We start from the raw sequence: 25,443 nt of genomic DNA on the forward strand, positions 1-25,443 counted from the left end.
GGATAAACTGCTAATTTGTTGGTAAGTTGCATTTCAAGATAAAATAATCACTAACCTCAGACGACTTAATTGTAAGCTGCAATAATAATCATGCAAACCACATAATTTAGTTCTGACTGACTTAAACGTCACTCAGAAGTTTTGTTTGCAGCTAGTGGACTGTATGCTAATACAGTGAATTATAACTGGACATGTAATATGCCAATTTAAACTCCATGTACTGTTTCATATGACAGTTCTAGTTACATGTTTCTAAATGTTAACCTGAAGGGACGGCTTAGAGAAGGCAAGTACTTAGTACTAATACGTTATCTCCTCAAACCACGTAGAAACCTTGTGTGTACCTCTCAACCCAAACAAGTTACTAAACTATGAAAACACTAGACTGAATAATTCCAGAGCTTTAGGAAGGTTCAACCGTAGAGTGATTATATGTACACGATCAGATATCTGCTAAGGGCATAAGGCAAAATTAGATTTTCAGCGAACCAGGATGTTCTCATCCTGAGAAACATTGAAAGGGTCGTATGAATAATGACTATTAGATTGTTCCTCCATGTGTTTGATTTGGGAGGCTGATGAACACAGCAGCTGTTCAACTTGGCAGACAACTTGAATTCTGTCTTTTCTCCAGGAAAACCTTTAATCTTCAAGCTTTGGGTCATTGAAAAAACTTTTCCATCTGAAGTATGATGACTTGACGACTTCTAGCAACTTGAAACTGACCAGACATTACTGTTTGTTGATTTTATTGCTTTTTCTACTTCTAGATTTACTTTTGTCTGCCTATAAACATCTAATATTTCCAATTCATCTTGCTAAAGTAGCTGAGGATTTTGTCCTCTTACCAGTTTAGCTTTTCTCTGCCATTTGTCCCTTTGATCTGCCTGCTACTAAGAAAATGATCCAAAACCTCAGGCTTACAGGGGAAAATGTTATGATAAAGTTGGCTTGTAGGTCTTATAATTACGGCTTCCCCCAAATATGTTTTGCATGGGGGTAATTAACATGTGATGCGAGGATCAGCACATTTTTTTATCATGACTCACTCTTTAATAGACATGATGGCTCTACCTCCACATTGCGGCCTGACGTGCTAATTTGCTAATACTTAAATGAGTTAATATTCTTCTCAATGTTTTTCTGACAGTGAAGAAGTTTAGGGGATCCAATGTAATACAATCTTTATTATTTTTGGATATGTAGGCATTATGTACACCTCACAGGTTGAGTATTTGCATTCAGTATCAACATGAATCTGTTCCTAGAAAACATCCAGGTTTTATACAGTACTCCATTTGAAAAATTACTACTTACCTTATTCTTATAAATTAAAATCGTTCTGGTGTTTTGCTCATTGGTGGCAGTTCCCAGGTTACCAGGCTTGTACATTTCATACATTTCGTAGTAGTAATGAAATGAAAATGTGATTAGATAATTATGAAGTGCTTTATTTCATATAAAGTAGTGGCTGTTTCTGGACTACATTACAAGGCAAAAATTGGAATATGGTACATTTTATTTGAATTGTGCATCGTAACAAAGTGTTAAGCAAGACAGTAAAAAACATTGTGATATAATTTATGCATATTGGCCAGCCAAGAGCAAAGTAAATGGCAATTGTATTTCAATAGACATGTTGGAAAAGAAAACATGTTTTCTGCACAGGTCAGTTTTTATGAAAACTCACAACTCTATTAAAAAAAAACACTCCAACACAAAGCATTCACACTCCCAAGCTGCAGACGTCTTCTTTTAATCACACTTAGAGCTGATGTGAGTGGAAACAGAGGTTGATAGATGAGGCATATTTGTCGACCTTGAGTATACTTAAGCCTGTTTTGTTTGGTGAAACAGGAAGGACATCTTTAAAATAAAACTGTTGAAGGTAAATGTAAAGTTGGAAAATAGCTATGGAGCAAGTCATTACTCATATCTCATTGTGTTGCTTGGGGGGAGTTCTTTATGCCTTTTTTTTTTTTTTTTAAAGGAAAGTCTGAGGCAGTGGTTTTCAACTGGTGGGTCGGGACCCAAAAGTGGGGCGCGGAGCTGTTTTTAGTGGGTCGAGGTGTGCCTGGAAGAGAAATGCTGTCAAAAAGGCGTTGAAGCGCTTTTTTAACAAGTTTGTTTCCTTCAGTTTCTTTGTGCTATCACTCTTTGGCTTCGTACCGTCTGAGGTCCAGACTGCACAATTCTTATATTAAATTAAATATGATTGGTTGAAAAATATCAGAAATTTGGGTCGCGATTTTCATGGAGTAGTAGTTGGTGGGTCCTGAGGCTCAACCAGTTGAGAACCACTGCTCTAAGGTATTGATTCCCTCAGACAAAATAGTCCACATACTGATTAACTCATCAACATGAAACTCTTAAGAAAATAAACCTTCTCAACCGGAATCCCCATCTAACATGTTAGCCATTGAGGAATTGGGCTTAAGCGATTCCATCTTCTGTCTCTTAATCTCTCAAAGGTTGGAGAGTAGCTCTCCAACAGCGCTCACCTCATTTTAGTTCTTTAACCTTCTTCATCTTTAGCTAAAAGAGTTCTGAGGATGGCGTAACACATGGGATTTAACCTCTCACACTATTTATGAAAGAAGGAATTGGAGGAGACAGAGCTGAGAAATGGAACATGAAGGTGGTAAAGTTGTTAAATATAATGTGTTGGGCTTGTGGTCCAACTTGACAGAAATCTTTCCATTCCCTTATTAGTATTTTGATTTTACAGTGTATGGTGCATGAAATCTTTCCATTTTAGAGAGTTTAATGTTTCACTAAAGCAGCAATGAGTTTGCTTTTGATGTCTGAAGGTGTTCTGTTTCCTTGATACAAGTTCAAGGTGGGCGGAACAACACTGCAAAACAAATTTCAAGCCCTAATAGTTCAGTCCAAAGATATGACAAGGCAGAAGATTCCCACATGGTAAATTACATCAGACGTAACTTTTGACAGTTACATTTTTCCTTCTTCCCATGTTCAACCTGTATTTCTGAACAGCATTTTTCTAAGCTTTCATTTGGGTGTGATGTCAGTAACATACAGAATGAGAGTGAGAAACGGGAGGACTTATCTTACATTTTGTCTTCGGTTGTCATATTAAAAACCAATCTCATCCTCTGTGTTTCTGACGGTTTCAACAAGTGTCTTTAAGCAATTTTTGATTTATGTGAACTCAGGTCACTGTGTTTTCTGGGGTTTTAAGACCACACTGGAGGAGGAGCGTACACAGGAAAAGGCTGATGGAGAGATCTTCTTGGGGTCAATGTAGTTGTTCTCTAGCCTCACGGCAACCAGAGTCGACTCTCCACTGAGATTCGGGTCACAGATGCCTTCTTCAGGGATACTCCTGGAAGTAACAACAAAAGGAAGTAGTTAGATAAACTTGAATGTATATACCCAAGTTATTTACTCTAATAATCAATTGATCATTTGCTCAGTCAACATGTCCTGAAAAAAGGTCCATCTCCATCGTAAACACCCGTGTAAGTCTATGCATTATGAACCTCTGGCTGATTAAAACGTTTATTATTATATTCACTGTACTGTTACACAAGGCTAACAGCTTCAAATTTTAACAATTGAAAAACTAAAAGAATGTAATCTTTTTTTTGCATGACAAAATACTTTAGACATCCATTAATTATTTTGAAAATCAAATTGGCATGTAAACTTACTTCATTCACTAATTTATTTACTAAATTTGATTGTTGTTGTTTTAATCCACCTTATATGTCTAGTACTCTGCAGGATTTGCCCCAGGGTTTGTAAGAATTTCCCAAATGAAGGGTCAGCCATCTTGGCCATGAAAAAACATACTGCAAAGTCCCTGTTATATAAACTGTGCAAATACCTGGACTGTGAGTGCTGTACAGTACATGGACCTGTGAGTGAGTAATGAGGTGATTCAGGGTGACTCTCAGGTGGAAATATGAAGCAACTTGTTTTGTTCCTTGTCGTCAAGACAACTCCCCGTCCAGTTAACTTTCAGTTGTTTTTGTCTAGTGTGCTGATGAATGAGTCAGTAGTCTGGTCGGTCTCTTGTCTGTTGTGGGACCCTTTGTTGTTTGTCTTAAAGGATTCAATTAAAATGTGCTTTTATTCTTTCCTTACTCTCTGTCTTAAATGATCTGTTTTTACTTTATTTGTTGTTGCTGCCAAAATTTGGGGATTCTCTCACTGGACACAATATGACTTTTTTAACCCTAAGATAGATGAACTCCTTTCTAAACACTCAAACCTATTCAAACTTGTATCAGTATTAAACTTATTGAGTTAAGTTTAAATTATGCTTTTTTTGTTCTGGTTAATAACTGCATAATCCAATCCATGTAATTTCCACATCAGTAAGAAATTATTGTTTATTCTTTACCAAACTTAATACACTTAAAAATGTTATAAGTTATCATTTTAACAATCATAGGAAAAAACCTTGAACCCTTAAATATGGAATCATGTGGATGTTGAAACCATACCTTATATTGTTGTTGTTGAGTCTTAGAAAGTGTAAATTGGTCATCTCGTTGATGCCAGACGGCACGCTGACCAGCTGATTGTGATCCAGACACAGTTCCACCATTGAGTTGTATGAGCCGAAGAATGACTCTGGTTCGATTCCCTCCCCATCCAATTTATTATAAGAGAGGTAGAGGTACTCTATGCCAGGGTCCATATGAGCGAAGACATAACCTGTGGAGGCATTGGCCACAAACATTGTAACTTTTGAAGTTCATGTCCCTACATTTGTATAGATTATTAGCACTGGTGAATATTCATCAATAAATCAATCAGTCATTATTTGTATAGCGCGAATTCATAGCAAGTGTTATCGCGAGGTGCTTTGCAAAAGAGCAGGTAAGAGACCATAGTCATTGTCATTCATCAATATGTCAATAGTCTGTGATTGAAGTAAGAACTTCTTGGACTGACAGAGATGGCAGAGCTGATATTGGTATTGATTTTCTGTGTATCAGAAACCAAGGCCAATAGACAACTAAGGTACACTGTGGTCTGGATTTCTCAAAGAGGAGCTGGTGGGTCCTGAGGCGATACAAGTTGAGAACCACTGCACTAAATAATAAATTTACAGTCCATTAATGTTCCTTGAAAACCATAGTAGACCATTAAAAATGTTCAGGGCCGCTTTAAATTTTTTTAGCAAGTCCTTCTGGTATCATGCTCCTCCTATCTAAGAGATATCATATTTGTCAGCCCAGCACTCCATCCATACTTTCGACTTACCAGGTACCCTTTCTATTTTGTTTCCCACAAGCACTAAGTGAACCAGAGACATCGGAAGGTAGGAAGGAACCAGGTAGAGGTCATTATGCGAAAGGTCGATTGACTCCAGATTTCTGCAGAGAAGTAGAAGCATTAAGAAAGTGGAAATGAAGATACTGTAAGAGATTGATTGACCTTGATGACAGCAGAGTTCAGACAAAGTTCAGAAAAATTTGTTACAGTGCACTACAATTCTGTCAATACAATCCAAGAAAATGTTATTTTGTTATATAGTTATATAGGTGCTAATTAAACTTATTATAATGGTCAGCTTGAAAAGGCACATGAAAGATTGGTAAAGGAATGAAATGTATATTGTTGACAGCCAAAATGTTGATGGAAATACATTTCTATTAATTTCTCGTGAGTCTTGAGGATCATATTTGATACTATAAGTTGTCCTTCTGACCTGTGGTTAATCCAGGCCATTGGGGCGATCCTGCTCTCATCCAGCCTGTTGTGTCTGAGAGATATCACATTCAGACTGTGAGTCTGATTGAAAACTGTCTCTGAGATTTCCTCAATCAAGTTATTTTCCAAGTACAGCTCCTGAATAACAAAAAGAATGCAAAATAAAATACATCATGAAGGTCAGAATGAAGAATGTTTAATTGGTGAAAAGTTGTTGGCAGGTTATTGTCTAAGTCACGGTGGGATTCCCATAAATAGTGCATTTTTAGTTTTTATTGAAAAAAGATTGGGTTTGTATGTAATTAAACAGTTATGTTAGCTGAGTGCCTTTGGTTCAGAGATCTTGGCAGACAGGCCTGTGGTTTGTTCGGACTATTTGTGGTTATAAGTGCAAAATCCAACCCAAAACAAAAATCTTGTTTATAACAAGCATAATCTTCCACTTGGCCTTACAAAGCTGAAAGTGTGAAGTCAGAAATTGTGGATTCCCTGAGTATATTAGTAAGAATACATGTTAACAGTACATTATAATCTTGGGGACTTATTTTAAGAAAAGGTATGGGCTTTGGACTTGCCAAGAGTTTGTAGAAAAGTTCCAGGATCAAAACACAAGGTTGGTTTTAAGGTGGATTTTTCAGCAGCAGCATGTGGTTGGTGCACTGTTTGTGGTTAACCAGATGCCATAATTATAGGTCGGTGGACCAGTTTCCCACAGGTATAAGCAGAGTTTACTCTACCAGGGAGTCTTAAACATTGGAGCCAGGATGAAAATACTGCTGCATCAGCAATCCCAAGTTACTGATTAACTGACTGCAGTCAGCTGCTCTGAAGGCCTTTGATAGTGTGGCTTAATGACTGTTAGATTTGATACAGACAGTGGCCACAAGTGCCCTACACCTTTAGATCCTTTGAACCACCAATCTTGACTGAGGTATAAAGACTATTTACTGAGGGCACAATCACATTAAACAGGGTGAGTTGTATGTTGTTGCTGTGGTTCATTTATTTACTTATTTATTAGGATATTGTTGAGATCAATGTCATGCAATTTAAGGTAGCCCTGTGCTGGGAAGGAAAAGATTAAGCCAAAGAGATAAAGTAGTAATGTAAACAGATGTTACTTCATACCAGTAATGACATGGGAAGGCCCTGTGGTATGGTCCGGAAGTGGTTTCTGCCCATTCTGAGGTATGAGAGCTGGATGAGGGGAGCAAAAGCCAGAGGGGCTACATTCCCCTCACTCAGCAGATTTCCTTCTAACTCCAGAATCACCAAAGTGCTCAGACCTGCTCAGAAAAGGAACAGATAAACATGCCTGTGTTTCTACGGGAAACTTGATCTGTATCGGTACAAAACAATAAATATTTACAGTTTTTCTGCAGAACACAACAAGAGATGCTCATTTCATTCATTAAATGAGGTATTCCAAGATGGTTGAATAACATAATAGGGCATAATAACTTCAAACCCTTTACACATGATAAGAAGTCTTAGCTGGAGTTCACAAGGTTGGGGGAGAGACGACATGTAGTGTAAGTTTACTTCACCTAAAAGTTCTCCATAGCATAAGAAGTGCAAGGAATTCTGATAAACTAAGAAGTGCATCCATGGAGGGTTTGGGAACCATCTATCACAGGTCTCCTACATATAGGAGCACCTTTAATTCCAATGATTTTGCATGGAAGGTCACCATCAAATAAGATCCAAATTGCGCTTGATCCTGGAACTTAATTATAGCAGCTTTATAAAAAGACAGCAAAACCTTCAACCTGATATCAATATCTAAACGTAAAGAATGTATGAGAAGTCATAGATCTAGGTTATGATATGTTGACTATAACAGATTAAATGCCAATTGCCTTTTCATCCTTTAGTCAATTTAAGGTTATTAACAGTAGGCTACCCCAGCGGGACAAACTATAGAATGGAATGTCATAGTGTTGTCTTGGTATTGGCTCTCCATTCTGGTGTATGAACTAAACTCAGCCACAGAGCACCACCTGGAGACTCAAAAACTACTCTGAATTATTTTGGATTTTCCAGAAAAATTAAGTATGTTGGTGCATTAAAAGATACTGTGGTGGTACCTCTGAAGCTATGATCATTGATGATTTTCAGTCTGTTCTCATTAATCTTCAGCTCCTGCAAGGTGGAAGGAAGGTCAATTGGCACAGCTTCTAGATGGTTCCCATCCAAGTAGAGACGCCTTAAATTCTTCAAACCCTAGAACAAACAAACACACTGGTACTAATATCTGTCAGTGACTTTTCATGCAACAAATGTGAATTACACAAATAACACTTTTATGGTTTTTTTCTGAACCATAATCATCTATTATCAGGACACATTAAAAAGCTGTGTTTAAAAACATACTTATAACTTTTCTTGTATGTCTTTGAGACACATGAAACACATCACAATATTTTCTTCAGTCTTCCAATGCCATACAAGTTTAGTGTGTCAGTTTGTCTTACTTTAAAGGCTTTAGCATCAATGCCAGCAGAGGTGAGCTTGTTCTTCTTCAGGTTGATCCATTCCAGGTTGGGGATGCCGTTGAAGGCTCCTGCTGGAATGCTGCTGATGCTGTTGCCTGCAAGTCGGAAAACTTTCAGTCAGTGAAGAAAAAAACTGAAAATGTGGCAGGCTATGTGGTATCAGTGTGTTTCTGGATGGGTTTTTTCTCAATTTGTTTTTATTTATTTGTGTCATTTGTTCTCTATATTAATTCCCTTAAGGGTCCTCTAGTGTGAGGAGAGTACCTTCTCTGAAGTATGAACAAGTGTGAGCTATAGTCCCTCCAAAGGCATTTGTCGAACAACAACATAAAAACCCATCCTTTTTTTCCGTTTTAGAAAAATGAGCAAATTCATTAAAAACTGTCATACTGTCAAATCAGTTCTGCACTGAGGCGAGAGTAACTGTGGAATGAGAATAATATATTTCTTATTATTTGCAAGGTGTAGGGAAGTCTAAACATAATGTTGACAGATAAAAGTTTTGCAACCCTGATGCAAACCCTAACCAATAATAATCAATCTAACAAATATTGTGTGTATAGCCAAAGCCTGATTATAGCTATTTCCTCAGTTCTTGTCCAAAAACGATTAAAAACACATCAGTGAGTCCGACAGTTGCACTGGGAGACACGTTCCTCTATTATCAAAGTGCAATTCATCTCCATGTTGCACCACTCTGCAGCTGGAAGAACTCACTGGAACCTCAAATGTGAATAAATGTGCTGCTAGTCCCCAACAAGTAAGTTCTCCCTTGCCACTGTTTCCAAAAAATATTGTTGGGTCTCTCTTATAACGACTATTAACTTAACAAAGATAACGGTGTTGTCCTGTTCATTTTGTAAAGCGTTTTTTGTTGGGATTTGGTGCTATATAAATACAAATTGATTTGTTGACTGGATTCATCTTTTACTGCAGTTAGAAAATCATTGTTATGAAAACCAAATGTTTTTTTTTATTATTTCAGGTTAAAGAAAAATGCTAAACTTTTCAAAATGGCTTCAATGCAGAGTCTTTGACTGGCACTGCCTTCTGCTCTCACTGTTGTGGTGTTGACTTACCTTCCAGACTGAGAGATTTGAGCTCGGGTATGGCCAGAGGAGGGAAGTAGAGGAGTTTGGCATTATCACATGTCACAGTGACATCAGAGAATTCACAGCCTGGAGGGAGGCTTCCTCTGTCCACCACCAAAACCTCCCTCTCCTCATCTTCCTCCTCTACCTCCACTGCCTCCTCCACCTCTGTTTCAATCTCCTCCAGCTCCTCCAGCTCCTCCAGCTCATCTATTGAAGTAGGAGGTTTTGGGATCGGAGTAGGGAGGCGCTCAGGTTCTTCGGGTTCTTCAGGTTCTTTTGGGGGCATCTGAAACACATCTCCCCTCAGCCAGACCTCTTCCTCCTCCTCCAGTGTCTCCTGGTACTTCTCCTCTTCCTCCTCCACCAGTTCCAGTAGTTTCTCCCTTAATCTCTCCTCCTGCTTTCTCCTTTCTTTTTCTAGCTCCCTTTGAGTCTCTCTTGCTTCTCTCTCGGTGTCTTCCTCCCATCTCCACCTTTCCTCCTCCTGCTTCCCCCACCCCTTCTGCTCATCTTCTTCCTCCCGATGCTTCTCTTCCGCCTCCATCAGTGCGAGCAGTTCCTCCCTCAGTATCTCCTCCTGCTTCCTCCTTTCCTCTTCTAATTCCCTTTCTTTCTCCCTTGCTTCCCTCTCTGCTTTCTCCCTCTTCCTTCTGTCCTCCTCCTCTTCTATCCTCCTCTCCTCCTCCTCTCTCCTTCTCTCCTCCTGCTTCCTCCACTCTTCCTCCTCTTTCTTTAACTGCAGCTTCAGAGCCTCCTCTTCTTCCCTTCTCCTCTCCTCCACTATCTTTCTCTGTATCTCCTCCTGCTCCTTCCTCTGCTTCCTCTTCTTTTTCCTAGCCTCGTCCTTCTTTCTCAAGCGCTCCTCTTCCTCTCTGTGCTCCTCTTCCTCACGCCATAGAATTCGCTGGATCTCCGTCTGGGTCAGCAGGGTCACGTCCTCATCTGTGTCGTTGGGAACTGGGGAGTCACCAGAAATGTCAAGGCTGAGGTCAGGTTCTGGGTTGGGTGTAGGGTGGTGCGGGGCAGCCAATCAGAAGGAAGGCGGTGGTGGACAGTAAAGAAAAAAGGTGACAGAATCGAGAGAGAAAAAGAATAGAAAAGGAGTGAAGCAAAGACAGGAGAGGGAGCACAAAAGGAGATGGAACAAGTGGAATAATAAAGCAAGCTAGAAATGAAGGATACAGGATAGAGACGGAAGTTTTTGAGGACAAAGGATCAGGATGATAGTCGACAGACAGACAGGAGATGGACAGAGACGACTTTGTGTTAGTGTTGTAGAAAGACATACACCCATATTTCTCAGACCGACAATTAAAAGACCAGCTTGTTGTAGCTACAGAGCTCTGCTGCTGTAGACCAGTCTGGGACAGATACTATTGAAGCGTTTTTCAATAGGAATTTAAATTGGTTGTTTCATGTTCCCCAGCGTTGGTACCATCTGCTACTAAGTGTGATTAACATAATTTTGTGATGTAAAATATTTACAAGCATACATTTTCTACCCCCTTTTTTTTACATTCAGTAAATTTAAACATGATTCTTCCTCACAATATTTCTGTTGAAACGGTGTTGGCTGAACGATTTTTTTTTACCTTTTCAAGCTGAAGTTATTCTAACACCAAACAGTAGCATAGTGCATTCAAACAATCTTATTACATTTTAAATAAATTAGACCAACCTTGGCTCCCTTTTGTAACAGTATGTGTTGTTTTCTATTCTTATACTAGATGTTATACATATTTACTGTGCAATATATGAATGTGAGCAATTCAAACACTACAGTGCCCCCTCCCCCCATCCAAGTTCATGTTTTCAACAAATTATGCACCCACAGTCGAGAATTTAAAAACGTATATCCCCTGTAAGTACAGATGTTACTGTAGTTCGCTGAATGCAATGAATGGTTATACATTCACACTTTCACTATAGACATAACACATCCCGTTTAAAACCAGAACATTGGGGGGTAAGTGTACATGTAACCCTCTCAATTTGCCTCACCTTAAAATGTATATGAGGTATATTAGCTTTAGCCAAAATAAACTAACATGATAAATGGGACTCTAGGGAGAAGCAGTTGCCAGTGGCGGTGTTAATAAATGCAACTACAAAAAGTTAGCGTTTACGCCACAGGATCTTCAAGGGAAACTTTTCACACCTGTTTTGAAGTTTTTATGTGGAAGGATAATGCATTATTCCATCCAAACACATCAATCTGCCACTTCTATTAGCTGTCACCAAGTCCCAAACTGTAACATTAGACTCAGATGGAAATGATCAGCAAAGCATGAATCACAGAGCCTGGACAAATATTCTCATTGCTCCGCTACTACACAATGTTGTGCAGATGATGTAAAGTTAACTCAAACTGTTATTTTCTACTTTCTACTTAAAGTCTGAGAGTCTGACCAGAACATAAGAGCCTTATAACTATTGTAGACTCCAGACTCACAGGGGGTTTCCTTTTTGGGATACTAAATATCCAACCATTTGTTTTGTAATTCTTGCAGGTTATAGAGCAAAGCAATATCTGTAGTGACATCCCCACAAAAAATTTGTTTTGAAACTCAATAGTTTGTCACGCCCCATGTATGGAAACTGTAGTCCTCCAGGCGGGTGGACTGGGTTCAAGTCCAACCTGCCGCCTCTTTCCCTCATGTCAGCAAAACATATAGGGCCAGATTTACTAAGCTCCCAATTAAAGTACTAAATTGCGTGTTCGTTCCAATAAATTGCACATTCGGTTGGTGGGCGTTTTGCGGGTGATCTACTAAGAAAATTTGCGTGAATGACACCAGGTGCAAACCTTGTGGAGGCGGTACTATTTAAGTTAGGTTTTTGCATGTTCTACTGGGTTACGTCACGGAGAGTTTGGACGGAAAGCAGGATGACTGCAAGCGCAAAATAGGTATAAGTGGGAGAGGCAAAAAAACGCAAAATATTTTTGAGTTATAGCAGATAAATCTGAGTATTACCCAAAAGAAATTTGCTTTTAAGAAAACCTCGGCATTAAACAGGGCCTCTCTTTTCTTCCCTTCACCTTTTGAATGAATTGTCATACATTGCGCAGGAGGTGTGAGCTGTGTCCTCTGTGGCACGGGCGCACAGGCGCGACATTCGGGCCATTGTTGCGCACCAGATAGCTGGCCAGCACTGTGTCTGATGAGACTTAAATGCCCTGGCAAGAAGTATCAAAGACGGGGGTACAAGCAGTGGTGAGATCCCCCAATTCAAGCGTCCTACAGCGTAGCAGTAGCGGGCTTTAGAGGGAGGAGACGAGTGCATTAAGGAGAAGAGTGCACCGGAGGGGACGAGCTGGGGGAGAGACACGCAACCCGAGAAAGAGGAAAGCCCCAGTTTAAAATGAAATGCTGGCAAAAAGAGGGAAATAGAACGACATAAATTTCAATGCTGTAATTCTTTAGAATGCAGAGGCTGTGAATGTTCAGTTTTGTTTGGCTATAAATAGGCAACAATATAGCCTATATTAGTTTAATCATGGTGTTTCATGCTTTCATTCCAAACATATTACCATGTGTGGGGGAAAACGCGATCTTTATGCCTTCTTTGATTGTGCTTATGTCTCCTCCTCACTACAATAACATCAGCCTTTTGTGCGTAACGCTGTGCTCCTGGGTTAGCACGTTCTTTTCAAAGGTGTTAAATTCAGACACCGTCACGATCACCGCAGTTTTTGCCATGCTTAGTAACTCGCAATGCGTGTACTAACTTAACTTCTTTGCATTTTCTACCACCAGTATTTTGCACGCTAGGGCAGAAATGCCCCATATTGCATATTCATTGAGGCAAACGTACTAAATGGACAATGCGTGGTGTTTTGCTCACATGAAAGACGCAATCCTCACTGTGCGCCGTTAGTAGATCAGATTTTTTGCGGGTGGTGTCAAGTTTGCACACGTTTTAAGACACGCAGACCTTTAGTAAATCTGGCCCATAATCTGTTTAGTCTGTATTTTGGTATGATTGACTTTAAATTAAGTTTAAACCAATCATGAACATGTTGAAAACAACCTATGATATCTCCCAACACAAAGACACATGAACGTTTTCACAACATGTCGGTTTATCTGACCCAAAATGTTCTGAGCACATTTTAAAGCCATGATTAAGACAGGAAGCAACATACAGAGGCCTCAGAGGATAATTAGTTCGGTTTACCCCAGGAAACTAGTGAAGCTTTTTCATATCATTCTTTGTTTTAATGAGTTTAAAGTATACTGGAAGAAACTTCATGTGAACACACTCATAATGATATAATTGTACGCTGAATAGTAAAACTGAATTTTGTAGCAATAAAAAATGCGGTACAATGGGTTGTGTAATTACTTAAATTAGTCCATTATTTTTACCCCCAAAACGTTTCGGTAAGGCAAAAGTAAAACCCAGTCTTTCACCACATCCTGCCTATTCTGTTGGAAAGTTGAAGATAGACCTGCTTCCATGGGGCGCTGGTGGCCTACTGGTTTGTTTGCGCGCCCCATGTATATAGGCTGAAGTCCTAAAAGTGGGCAGCCCAGGTTTGAATCCGACCTGTGGCTCGTTTGCTGCTTGTCGTTCCCCACGCTCGCTCCCTAATTTCAGACACTATCCTGTCTCTACAGTTAAAGCTTAAAAGTCCTAAAAAGAAAAATGGAACTGCTTCCATATCCTTTATCACAGTAATTGGTGTTTTCAGAATTAATGATGTTTAAATTGTTCTTAAATATAAGTTGTGTAAATCAGAAGCTTTTATGGTTTGAAGTGTAAAATTTTGGCCCGAAAGTCAGAATCATTGCTCCTCTATATTGCCTCTGGATGTTGCATCATGGCTTTGCCACATGTTGTGTTTCTACCTGGCTCCATGCAGACGGGACAGCACTCCCCAGCAGGAGTGAAGGGGAAATGGCAGTGTGTTTTGGGACAGGTGATCTTGTCACAAACCACTTGTCCTCTGGTACACTGACAAGTCACACAGGGCTGAGGAGACCAGACGGCTTGGTCGAACATGGTGAGACCCTGGTACACACAGTGGCCCTGCTTACCTGAAACAACACATACACATTAAATTCAGATCAGTAGTTTACTGTTGTTCAATTTCTTTATTAACAGATCTTACATGACAAGAGTTACTAATTAGAGTCATTTGTGTTAGATGTTTCAATTGATGTGTCTTCTACTTGAGTCTATTGGTCAAAGTTAAGCTTCAGGTCAGCAAGAATTTTACATTTTACCATAAGAATACATGATGAGACGGCAATTTTTTCTGCCTTGTGACTTTAATAATTTGAGAATATGTTAACAAACAAACAAGGACTGCAATAAGTCTTGTGATACAACTTGTTAGCAAACACCAATTGCCCACCAAACAAGTTGCTTCTTTTACATGAAAGTTGGACATAAACATCATGGTGTGAGGTATTTTGTGCAAACAATTTTTCTCCCAAGGCGCTTCAGACTGCGATGTTAGTTTTAAGATTAAGAAACCCATACATGCATCTTGTTCAGGCCCAACCAAGCCTGAACACGGTTACCTCTTGTACATACATCATCACCATACATGTATAGTGCTGCCGGAGACAGAGGGACCAATTATACATCATGTCCATGTTGCGTTCCTATGCTTGTGCTCGTGTGTGATCACCCAAACCATGCTAAAGACCACCTCTTCCAATCATACCAGGGCCAAGGAAGTGTACTGTCGTAAATGAAATGGACTTTGGAGGTCAAACGTGATTGGGCACAGTACATAGTGCCTAGTGTGAGTGCGCTCTTAGTTATCCTTCTGCCAAATTTCTACAAACTGTAAGGCATCGACTCAACCCGAGGAAGTTTGCTTAACATCAGCAACCTGCACAACTGAGACAAGTCACCTTCATATACTGTTTTTTGGTGTGGCTATTTTGAAGGAGAAGGAAACCCTTACTTTATTATTTGATTGACTTTGTTGGTTTTCCAACTGAGGAAACAGCTGTCAATGAGCACATCAGCTGACAAAACAAACCGGATGAAGGGGCAGTGATTCAGAGGTCTACTACAAGGCAAATTCCAACCAGCATCCTGAGGGTCACACCTTTAGACTAAGACGCTGACATGCTTTGCTATTCTCCCCAGCTGCAGCAACAGTCCTTGTGCAGTAATTGGCGTGTATGTTGTTAGCTTCAAAGCCTGTACTTTACTATCAAAAACACACAAAACAGTGATTTGTAGTGTTCCACTCCTCCCTCGACATTTACTCCACCTTGAAAAATTAGAAATGGGACAGGATGAGGCTGTGACTGGCAGTGAGTCAGAAGAAAACACTGTAAACCACTATGATATAGCAGGAAGAGGCTCTTTGTGTCTATTTGAGGTCTTTCCTGTCTGTCATCTATCCTTTCTAATGGTATGCTCTTTGTTATGCCCATAGAATCACAGGTAGTTAAAAGGCTCAGGTTATTCCTCTTAAATATGGTCTCTCCTCCGTCTTTTCTTTTTACTGTGAGGAGAAAGACTGTCACCCTGTCATCTATGCAGGAGCACTCATACTTTAGAGCTTTTGTTTTCTCTTTAAACTATTGTCTTACTGTCAAACAATATCTTTATTGTCTTGTAAATTGTGGGTTTTTATTTGAATAATACAGTCGCCATCAGACTCAGCTATAGCCCCATCATACTGTTTTCAGCTCAGACTTAAATGTGTTTTTTAATAGCAGTGAAACTACTAATTAATTAATTGATCAACAAGCAATAAATTGACAACAATTTTGAAGATCAGTTCATGGTTTTTTAAGAAGAACAGAAATAGTTAGCTTCACTAATGTGAGGATTTATTAATCCTATCTGTTTTGTCACATTGCAAACAGAAAATATTTGTTTTTTGGACTTTAAGTAGGACATTCAAAAGAGTCTCTTAGGGGGCCTGTGTCCTAGTGGTTAATTCCCACCCCCCATGTACAGAGGCTTTGCCCTCGAAGCGGGTGGCCCAGGTTCAATTCTGACCTGTGACTTCTATCCTGCATATCACTCCCCACTATCTTTCCCTGATTTCTGTCTCTATCCACTGTCCTGTCTCTAGAATAAAGGCATAAAAAAACGGCAAATATATGTTGGAAAAAAAATAGATTATTCCATCTGTGAGCCCCTTAAGGCCACATTTAAGGCCTTTCAGGCTCACTACTTTTCATGAATGATATAGTGTCCTTGATATGATTTTCATTAACAACACTAATTCCACTTTAAAGACATTTGATTCTAGTACTTAAATTACTTCTTAATATCCTTTATAAATGAATGTGGATGGGATTATTTGATACTGATGGGCACTTTAGCATCCCCTGCCCTCATAGTTTGAAGCACTTTGAGTGATCAGAAGACTAGAGAAGCTACACAAGTACAGTCAAGTTACCATTCAGTATGTTGTCGGGTCTCATACTGTTCATACTGTATTTGAAATGTAGGACAAAGACATCCACATAAAGCCATTGTTGGTACGACCCCACCAAATCTCAAACTGTGTTGTTTGTGTTCACTTTACAGTCTGGTTGGGATGATTATATTTTCCAAGAGCTTTGAGGTCAAGTCGATTTAGTTCCCATTGTTTGGGCAGAAAGAAGATATAGTGACTTGTTCAAGTTATGATCTCATTCGGTTTTAACCCAACACATTCTAAACCAGGAGCTTTAGCTGAAAACAATGTCTTTTCTGACTTATTCTTTCTTACTGGAGCTCAGCATTTGTCTGAAGAAAAAACATTTTAGCCTCAAATAACACATTATCTTCTCTTTACCTGCCCATTACTGTTGTGTGCATTTGGAAGTGTGTGCAAACTTGTTTGGTACATTAAGCTTATATGCAGAGAAAGTCTTATGATTGTAGGAAAAACCCTGCTATGTCGAGGCAAGGTGTTAACAAGTAATGTTGACATTCTTTAGTTGATAAACACACGTCAACATAACAAGAAATATTGACATAAGTAAAAATGGTTTAAAAAATCACGTCGATAGGTGATACTATAAATCTGTAACATCAATGTTCATGTCAGGCTTTTATTTGTTTTTATCTTGTTTGTATCTGATAAATACCTAAATGTAGATTTGGGATAACAGCAATGATTTTAAAGGGAAAGCTGAGGTACTAAAGTTAAATGCAGCCAAGGCTGTTTGATAATTAAAAATAGGTATTTCCATTAATGTTAATTTGGTGGGAGACCACATTGTTGGGGAGTTTCAAAAGACTGACATATTGGAATTAAATCTGGAAAATGCTGGAGGCTGACATTGAGTTTAGTTAATTTTTTTTAACTATTGTTCTCAAGCTAAGCTGTATTTTTTTTACATTATAGTACCCTGCATGATTTACAAAGATGAGTAGATTTTTTTGATGGTGCAGTTTCAAAAATCCAGTTATGAAGTAGAGAGCCATGATGGTCTTCTTAAATGAGATGGTCATTGATACAGGGGTGTAAAATAAATGCTTTTTGGCCTTAAGTCAGTGTATAATTGACATGCATTTATGATATTCTTACAATTGTAAAATTTTAAGCGAAAATGGGGGGTATGTGACAACAGCTGATTCAAAGAGGTCAAAATGGAATCTGCAAGGGGAGCCACGTGTACATCACAGAACAAAAAAAATCTTAACCAACAGTCATGTTAGTCCAACAACTGTAACTTTCTGTTTAGATAAACTGCAACTGATCTGTTTGGTTTTTGTAACATTACATTTTTCCCCTGCTGGTCTGAACAAAGAGTCATGCTGTTATATTCCAAACAAGAATTAAAAAAAGAGAACCAAGTAGTTTCAGCTACATGAAAAAAATGATTGTCTAAAGCACAGAACAAGAGACTGCCACCAACATTACCATCCTTTCTAATTACATAATGCTGACTTCATTGTTGCAAGTTGAAGGGCTCCACGTGGCCTTGAGGTTCTTCTGTGGAGTCTTTCCTCATCTCTTTGTGGGATTTTCTGGACTTATTTTCTAACGAGCTCTTTTCCCACAGATGATTTTTCCTTCTGTTCATGGTGGAATTTGATGATTTGTCATTAAAAAAACTGAGCTGTAATAAGAAGCAGCTTCATTACGAGAGGAAGACGAAGCCTCAGAGCTGTACTGTGCTGTTCACAGACCTCACTTCTACATCCTGTTTGATTTTAAAAAAATGTTTCAACTCAGTTAAAGATTAAATGGCATTTTTATTGACTGGGAAACTGTTTTAATGTACCACTTAAAAGTTTAAGCCTGTTTCCATGTTTGGCTTACACTTAAATGTACACTGAGTCAGATGGAGTGGTTTGATTGTTTGGGAAATTGGTCACATTTTTTGTGACATCTTTAAAACTACTTTGAAGTTTAGAGTTCGAACCTTCATGATTTTTCTCCTAAATCATAACATGGCAGATTATTTGTGGCTGCCACAGCAAAGCCAGTAACATGTCATATTGCTTGCACACAAAGATCTTTCTCTGGCCATTCTCTGCCACTTTGAAGTGGTTGTTGTCTTTTATTCTCTATATACAATGTTATTTTGTCCACTTCAATTTTGGTTGCTTGTTTAATGTGCAGCATTTCAAAGTGTGTTTTTTGGTAGAGAAGCATAAACATTTTTTGATTTATCATTTAAACCATCAGAAAATAATCTGCCACAAATGGTATCCACAATATGGAGTTAAAACCATTTGTCATTATTTCAATATATTTGATGGTTTCTACATCAAAAGGAAAGACATGTCTCTTGTGGAATAAATGTGAATTGATTTTGAGGGGTTTTGGCTGAGTCATAAAAAGCAAGATATTCAATGACTCTTGGACTAGAAATGTGAAGATTATCTGTTTTTATAGCCCTAAAAAACAATATGTAGAGGAACATTTGTCAGTAGAAAACCGCCACATACCCAACCCTTTTAAGTGTCTAGGAGAGGCTGAGGTAACTACAGAAAATGTCAAAACATGAAATACAAGCTCAAGAGCCAATGTGTGGTTTATAAGTAAATAAAAAGTTACCGTCCCGTCCCTAGGATGTGTTACTCGTCTCAGTAACCTTGTTAAAAGCTGACTTACGACTCACACTTTGCTGAGTCACGGCTCTCACTTACCTGGATAAAGGGTATTGTGTTTATAGTCTTACTGACCTGGGATAAGGTTGTAGGTTGAGTGCTGTTCTTGTACATTTTTGTAGGAATTCAGGAACAGAGTGTTTCCATGGTTTTCTTTAGGCTCCACTGGGATGCTGGGACCAGGTATCAGTCTAATCTTCATAGGTCTGAGGCGTCCCCCTCTTGCCTGCCGACGACCTGAAATATGTTAGTTTGCATCCTTTACTATCAATTGACATCTTTATAGGAACACATAAAAGGCAGAAACTAGCATTATGTAAAGCCACTTGATTTAAATTATATTCTGAAGATCAGTTAACAGATATATTTCTGTCTGATATGACCTGTGTTTGATATCGGTTTAAATCCTGTTTCAGCAGTATGAATACAAAATTTTTTGTCCTCTGTCCTACTCTAATCTTACTAAAATCCTTTCTTGCTTTCTGACTAAAACATATTTTGTTTTTTTAAACCATAAATGGCTGATAAAGTGGCATTAAAAGAGACAATTTTAGCAAAAACTGATTCAAAGTACTGATGTATGAAAGAAAGAGAATGGACCCAAGACGCTACCATGCAGGACTCCACATGTAATTGATTAGGGATTTAGAGGTTTTAACATAAAAAAACAACCACACTATATTAATTTGATGACAAGATAACAAAAGATGCAAGTGCAAAGTTCACACCTGGCAACCCACTATTAGTTCAGGACTTTTGAGATGCTGCATGCAGGCTCTTTGCACTGTAACTGTTCTTTAACAAATAGCCAATATTAGCTTTTTTTTGTGACACTGTTTCCTTTTTACATTTCTACTTTTACACCACCAAATACGACACAATACTGTTTATCAATCAGACATCTTTACAACTATTGGTTGGTGTTTTTCCATTCTGATTGGGTAAATCTAGCATTTTCTCTTCTGTCCTGGACCCATCTACTACATTCAACAAAATTAAATTTGTAACTATATTCTAATCTAACTGCACAACTGCTAGCAAGAGAATTACCAAGATGTCAGTCTTTCCCTTAGAATTAAAAAGTCTTACCTTGTCCGTCCCTCTTTCTCTTCTGCATGCGGGTCCCACTGTCTTGGTTCCAGTGTCCAGTCTGAGCATCAGCAATGGTCAGCCCCAGTAGCAGCCACAGACTGGCCACCACAAGCCACCACCTCATCCCTGTAGAGCACAACGCACTAGATTCATGCTAGATTGCCCAAAAGTTACCTTTACTTTCCATTGGGCTGGTTATTGATAGATCTTTTGATAGTGTCAGGCCCTTGTATGAAAGAAATACTTATTATTGATGCCTTTTTTTAAAATAAATAATAAAACATTCTGAGATACCATGCCGCTACCTTCAGTGCTTACTCAGGAAGTATCAAGAAGGTTAATAAGATTACCAACAAAGAAAAACATAACAGCCAATTCTCCAAATAGCCAAGGCTGGGTAAAAATGCTCAGAAATCCTTGGCCCTCCTTAGCCCTTGGATCTATGATGCTGACCATCATCCATATCCAGGGTTTGAGTCCTAGTGTGAACTATATTCTGTTGTTCCATTGCTCTCCTTCCTCCTTCCCTGCCATCTCTTTACAGTCAACCCAAAATATAGCCATGAAAACCATAAAAAGAAGCTATTGGTTTTCTTGCTCTAACCTCTTTGAAATGTAAGAACTTAAATCCTGAGTATTTGGAGGAACCAGCAGCCAAAGACACAGCTCTGTTGTTTTTTTTTCTCCATAAAACCATAGTTGGAATGGAGAAAAATGTTTTTACCTGCAGCAGGCTCCCAGACAAAAGGAGCTGTCAGCTTTCCTACTAGCCCTCATATAGCCCTTTGTTGGGGTCTTAATGGCTGGTTGCCTTTATGTGTGTGTGTGTGTTTGTGTGTGTGTGTGTGTGTGTGTGTAATGACTAGTCTATACAGAGCAGTCCTGTCATTATTAAAGCAGGGATCTGAAACAAGCACACGCCTTCACACACCTGATAGTTTGTTTTCTGTCTGATTCCCTCGCTGAATGGGGTAGAGTTTTTCTGCATCAGCCTCAATAACAGTAATAAATGTGCTGTAGCTGTGCCGCAGTGCATGATGGGAATTCACAACGTGGGCGTATTTAAGTCTTATATGCTGGAATGGTTCCTGTACTGAACAAGCCTGAATTTTCATATAAAGAAATAAAGTAGATTTTTTTATTCACTTCTGACTAGATAACTCTCTGTTACTAATTGTTGAGAGCTGGTTTAGACCAAATCAGAGCTTGTAGGTTCTACAATTCTACAATTCACTTAGCAGACGTTTTTATCCAAATCAACTAGACACAAAAACAACTTAAATTGCATGCTTATGGTAAACATCTGTTTTCTAACATGCCACTATTACTTTTTAACTTGAAGTTGTGTTTCAAAAAAAGTATTTGTAAGTGAAAATTGAGGAAGAATACATTCAAATAAAAGGCTTAAACTTAAAAAGCAATTGAAAAGTAAGAGGCTGACTGAATATTTTCTGTAGACGTGATGTGGCCGACATTTTGTCCCAGGCTAATGCCTTGTTAATGCATTCATTATATTTCACATCTACACGATGTAATTTATTTAAGTCACTGGATCATCAGGGTTGATGAGGGTTAATATAGTTGTAATAAAAAGATGAATGCAGTTATTTCAGACAAAACCGTAGTGTTTAAAGTTTGTGAATTTATTTTTTATTTTTTCTTCTAGACATGATCAAATCACAAATGTGCGTAAGTCTACAACAGGGATTAATGATTTGTTTCAATAACTACAGCTCCCATAAAGTTTTCCAGAGCAGCAGCAGCCCTCATAATGATTTTATGTCCCTTTAAAGCAGGGATGTCAAACATCTGGCCCGACAGCAGGTTTCATCTGGCCCGCGAGACGTTTTGGGAGGAAGGAGGAAATGTATTGAAAAATTAGCAACGTAAAGGTTGATATCATGATAGGAAAATTAATTAAACGGGGTACTATTTTCTCAGCAGGGAGTATCATAAAAAAGACGAGTGTCCGAGCGCACGTGCTGCTCCTGCATTACGCTGGTAATACACAATACACACATCACATCAGCAAACCTGAGAGAGGTGACACAGAATGCAGGTTCTCAAGAGAGATCGAAGGAGCGATGTTTCTTTAGTTTTATTTGCTCACAAGTTGCCAGAATTTCATCAAAGCTACGGGACATCATGACGGTCTTCAGTTCTGTCCACACTTCTTACCAGTTTCTCCTGTCTTGACTTATGTAAAACAAAAGTTTGGCTGATAATAACAAAGCTTCCTATGGAGTGAGCCACAAAGAGCAGCTCGTGCAAATAAAAAATGGCCCAGGCCGTCTCCTCACATCCAGACTAAATGTAGGTTGCGGACTCTGGCGTTGAGCCTGATGATAGACTTATTTTACCTCTGGTTATTGTAAAAACAGTAAATTAAAATTAATAATAACTGATTTTAATTACAGATGTTTCATTTTTAGGTCACCCAGAGGTGAACGTGTTGTGTTGATCACCTAAAAGTTTTAGCGCGACATAACTTCTAAATGCAGTAGCCTGCTGTTGCGCCTTTATCACCAGCTTTCATCAGACCATAAAAATAATAATAATAATAATAATAATAATACATTTTATTTATAAGCACTTTTCAAAAACTCAAAGACGCTGTACAATAGTTAAAAAGAGAAAGAACATTTGGATTAAAACAGAACTTAAGTCTGCTGCTTCACAGACTGGAGGTCTGAAAACACAGTCAGCCAGCTGTAGGATCCTCCCACTTCAACCCAGCAGTGGCCAATAAGAAACCAGAACTCATTGATGTCTGGGAGACAAAAAAGAGAGAGAGGGATCCATGTGTGTGAGACAGAGGAAAGAAAACAGGAGGGAGGGGAGAGAAATGGAAAATATTCAGCACTTCAGTTTCTGGATGAGCAGGCTCAGATGGAGAGACTTCCAGCAGCAACAGCAGAGGATAAAAATAACCTGAAGGCTGTGTTTATCTGTACTTAAATAAAAGTCGGCTGTGTTTAGGCTGGAGGTTTCTTTCTGCTTTTGTGTCTGTTTGTTTCCCTCAGTATTAAACTAAATAACTGGACGTGACTGATATTCGACTCCAAAGATTTGTAGTCACTGTAGTCATTCTAGCTGATGTTGTTTGAGTTGTCTGAAGACACACACATTGATAAATTCAATACTTTTTGATTCTGGTTCACTTCATCTTTTTTGCTGTAAAACTAAAACTAAATCTATTTTAACAACCCTATTTCACAATATAAATGAATTTTCAATGTAAAAAAAAAGTGACCCTACAGATTGTGTTCAGTTGGAAAAAAAACTCAGCAAACTCACTTAAGGTTCTTAGTCTCTTCATGGTTGCAGACAACTATTGGCAGCGTATGTTCAGCCAATACCGTATTTTTTAAGTTTTTAAAGTGCTTCCCCAAAATAAGATTTCAAGTGTGTCGATTTGTATAGTTCAGCCTGCTCCATTGCAGCTATGAAGCAAACTGTTTTTAAAGTTTTTAAGTAGCAGTCTTGAACATCTCGATTATCTTCTCTTTGGTGACACCTATGGTGATATGCTGTAACTGCAGGCGTGTCCATGGAAATCTCTCTTAAAATGATCCAACCAGTCTTTGCTAACAGTTTTAATGGTTTGTCTTCACCGGAATGACAGGTGTGTTTCTTTTTCTTTGGAGTTGCTGAAATAAGGACACTAATCACTGTTTTGATAATTACTTTAAAATGACCAAAAAGGGTATAAACCTGAATAATGTTCCTTCTGATTTACTTAAAGAACTTTCCAAATGTCCTCTGAGCTTATTTTTTATTTCCTTCAACACATCTGAAAATCATGTGTGAGCTGTCGGGGAGATTTGTGAACAGTGTCAAAATCAATCAGAAGTGACAAAAAACAGACACATGAATATGAAAAGTTAAAGAATCTGGTTCCTTTGGGTCTGTTGGGTCTGGTTCATGCTTGTACTCCATGTCAGTAAACCAATCTTATTAGTTTTTAAGATTCCTGTGAAGAAGATTGTCAATGGATACTTTAAAAAACTGTTTACAAAATCTTAAATTACGGACAGACAGACACAAAGAGAGAGAAACAGGCGGACAGAGAAACGGAGAGGGGGAGGAGCTGAAAACGGACAGACAGACAGACAGACAGACAGACGTTGACTCTACTTTACCAGCAGTTTGAAGGCGTTTGAAGGACTTGAGGCCAAATTCTTCAATCCTCTTTTTTCTCCTCCTTTCTGGTTCTGCAGGAGCTCCAGGAGAGGTGTGTGTGTGTGTCTAAGTGTTGACCCTATGTGTATGTGTGTGTCTAGTTCCTGGTGTTTTGAGAGCGAGGAGCAGTTTTGTACAGTGCAGAGCAAGCTAAGCGTTCTGAAGAAAGCCAGGATTTGTAATGCTACTTGGACAGACACACAGAGAGAGAGGGAGAAGGTACTAAAAAGAAAGAGAGAGAGAGAGACAGGTCTGACATCTGTCTCGCTGCCTGAGCGAGGTTACAGCCAATGTGCTTCAGGATATCTTTGAATGACAGTCAAAGTAAGCCGACAAAAGGGAAAATATTCACATATTGCTCAGTGAAAAGCACAAACACAGCAAATGGTTTGCTAAGAGGAGTTTGAAACATGAAGGATGATTAAGTTCCACGATGAGACGAAGAGGAAAGTCTCAGAGGTAGGTGAGGAGGAGGGGGAGGGGAAGTTTCCATTTGAGACAGACAGAGGTCAGAGGTCCCCTAAGACCAAACATCCCACTCCAGTGTCGTCTAGAAAGACTTCATGTGGAAAACTGTTCACATAAAGCCCCGCAACCTAGAACAGGGAAAAGTCCTAAATGCACATAACCAATACAGTTTGATTATAAAATGGTGAAAAAGAGTAAGTATGACAAAGAGCTATAAAAAATCTGTGTATTTTCATAAACCGAAGATATATTTTACTTAATGCTAATGACAGCAACCAGCTTCTAATGGATCCATTGACTTTACAATTCATTTTTAGTATAAAACGTATCATGTAATTTATTGTCCTTAAATGTTACAAAAAATGTATCCTAGTTTTGAAATTCTTCCT

At 38.8% G+C, this 25,443-nt stretch overlaps 2 protein-coding genes across 5 annotated transcripts in view; one reads left to right on the plus strand and one right to left on the minus strand.

Moving 5' to 3' along the window:
* Window positions 1-25,443, plus strand: part of cenpp (centromere protein P) — an 85,554-nt gene that overhangs the window by 55,447 nt on the left and 4,664 nt on the right. The window lies entirely within an intron of this gene.
* ecm2 (extracellular matrix protein 2, female organ and adipocyte specific) lies at window positions 1,431-24,840 on the minus strand. Of its 4 annotated transcripts, none has more exons than XM_065955194.1 (12): window positions 24,547-24,840; window positions 20,402-20,530; window positions 19,388-19,549; window positions 14,131-14,319; window positions 9,263-10,234; window positions 8,163-8,278; window positions 7,776-7,911; window positions 6,817-6,974; window positions 5,687-5,826; window positions 5,239-5,351; window positions 4,473-4,686; window positions 1,431-3,346 (listed from the first exon to the last, which is right to left on the minus strand). In XM_065955194.1, exons 2-12 carry the CDS (start codon window positions 20,526-20,528, stop codon window positions 3,178-3,180), a joined length of 2,496 nt encoding a protein of 831 aa, XP_065811266.1. In that variant the 5' UTR covers window positions 20,529-20,530; window positions 24,547-24,840; the 3' UTR covers window positions 1,431-3,177. The 4 variants fall into 4 exon arrangements, with proteins under 4 accessions (XP_065811266.1, XP_020486406.1, XP_065811267.1 ...); XM_020630750.3 differs by having other exon boundaries at window positions 9,263-10,273; window positions 24,547-24,836; XM_065955195.1 differs by lacking the exon at window positions 14,131-14,319 and having other exon boundaries at window positions 9,263-10,273; window positions 24,547-24,835.

Source organism: Labrus bergylta, chromosome 5 (genome assembly GCF_963930695.1).
Source record: "Labrus bergylta chromosome 5, fLabBer1.1, whole genome shotgun sequence".
NCBI lineage: Eukaryota > Metazoa > Chordata > Actinopteri > Labriformes > Labridae > Labrus > Labrus bergylta.

Coding starts and splice junctions, on each gene's coding strand:
- ecm2 (XM_020630750.3), bottom strand. CDS start 20,528: ATGAGGTGGTGGCTTGTGGTGGCCAGTCTGTGGCTGCTACTGGGGCTG. Junction 8,279..9,262: donor CAAATCTCTCAGTCTGGAAG/GTAAGTCAACAC, acceptor TCCGACTTGCAG/GCAACAGCATCAGCAGCATT. Junction 3,347..4,472: donor CTCAACAACAACAATATAAG/GTATGGTTTCAA, acceptor TGTTACTTCCAG/GAGTATCCCTGAAGAAGGCA.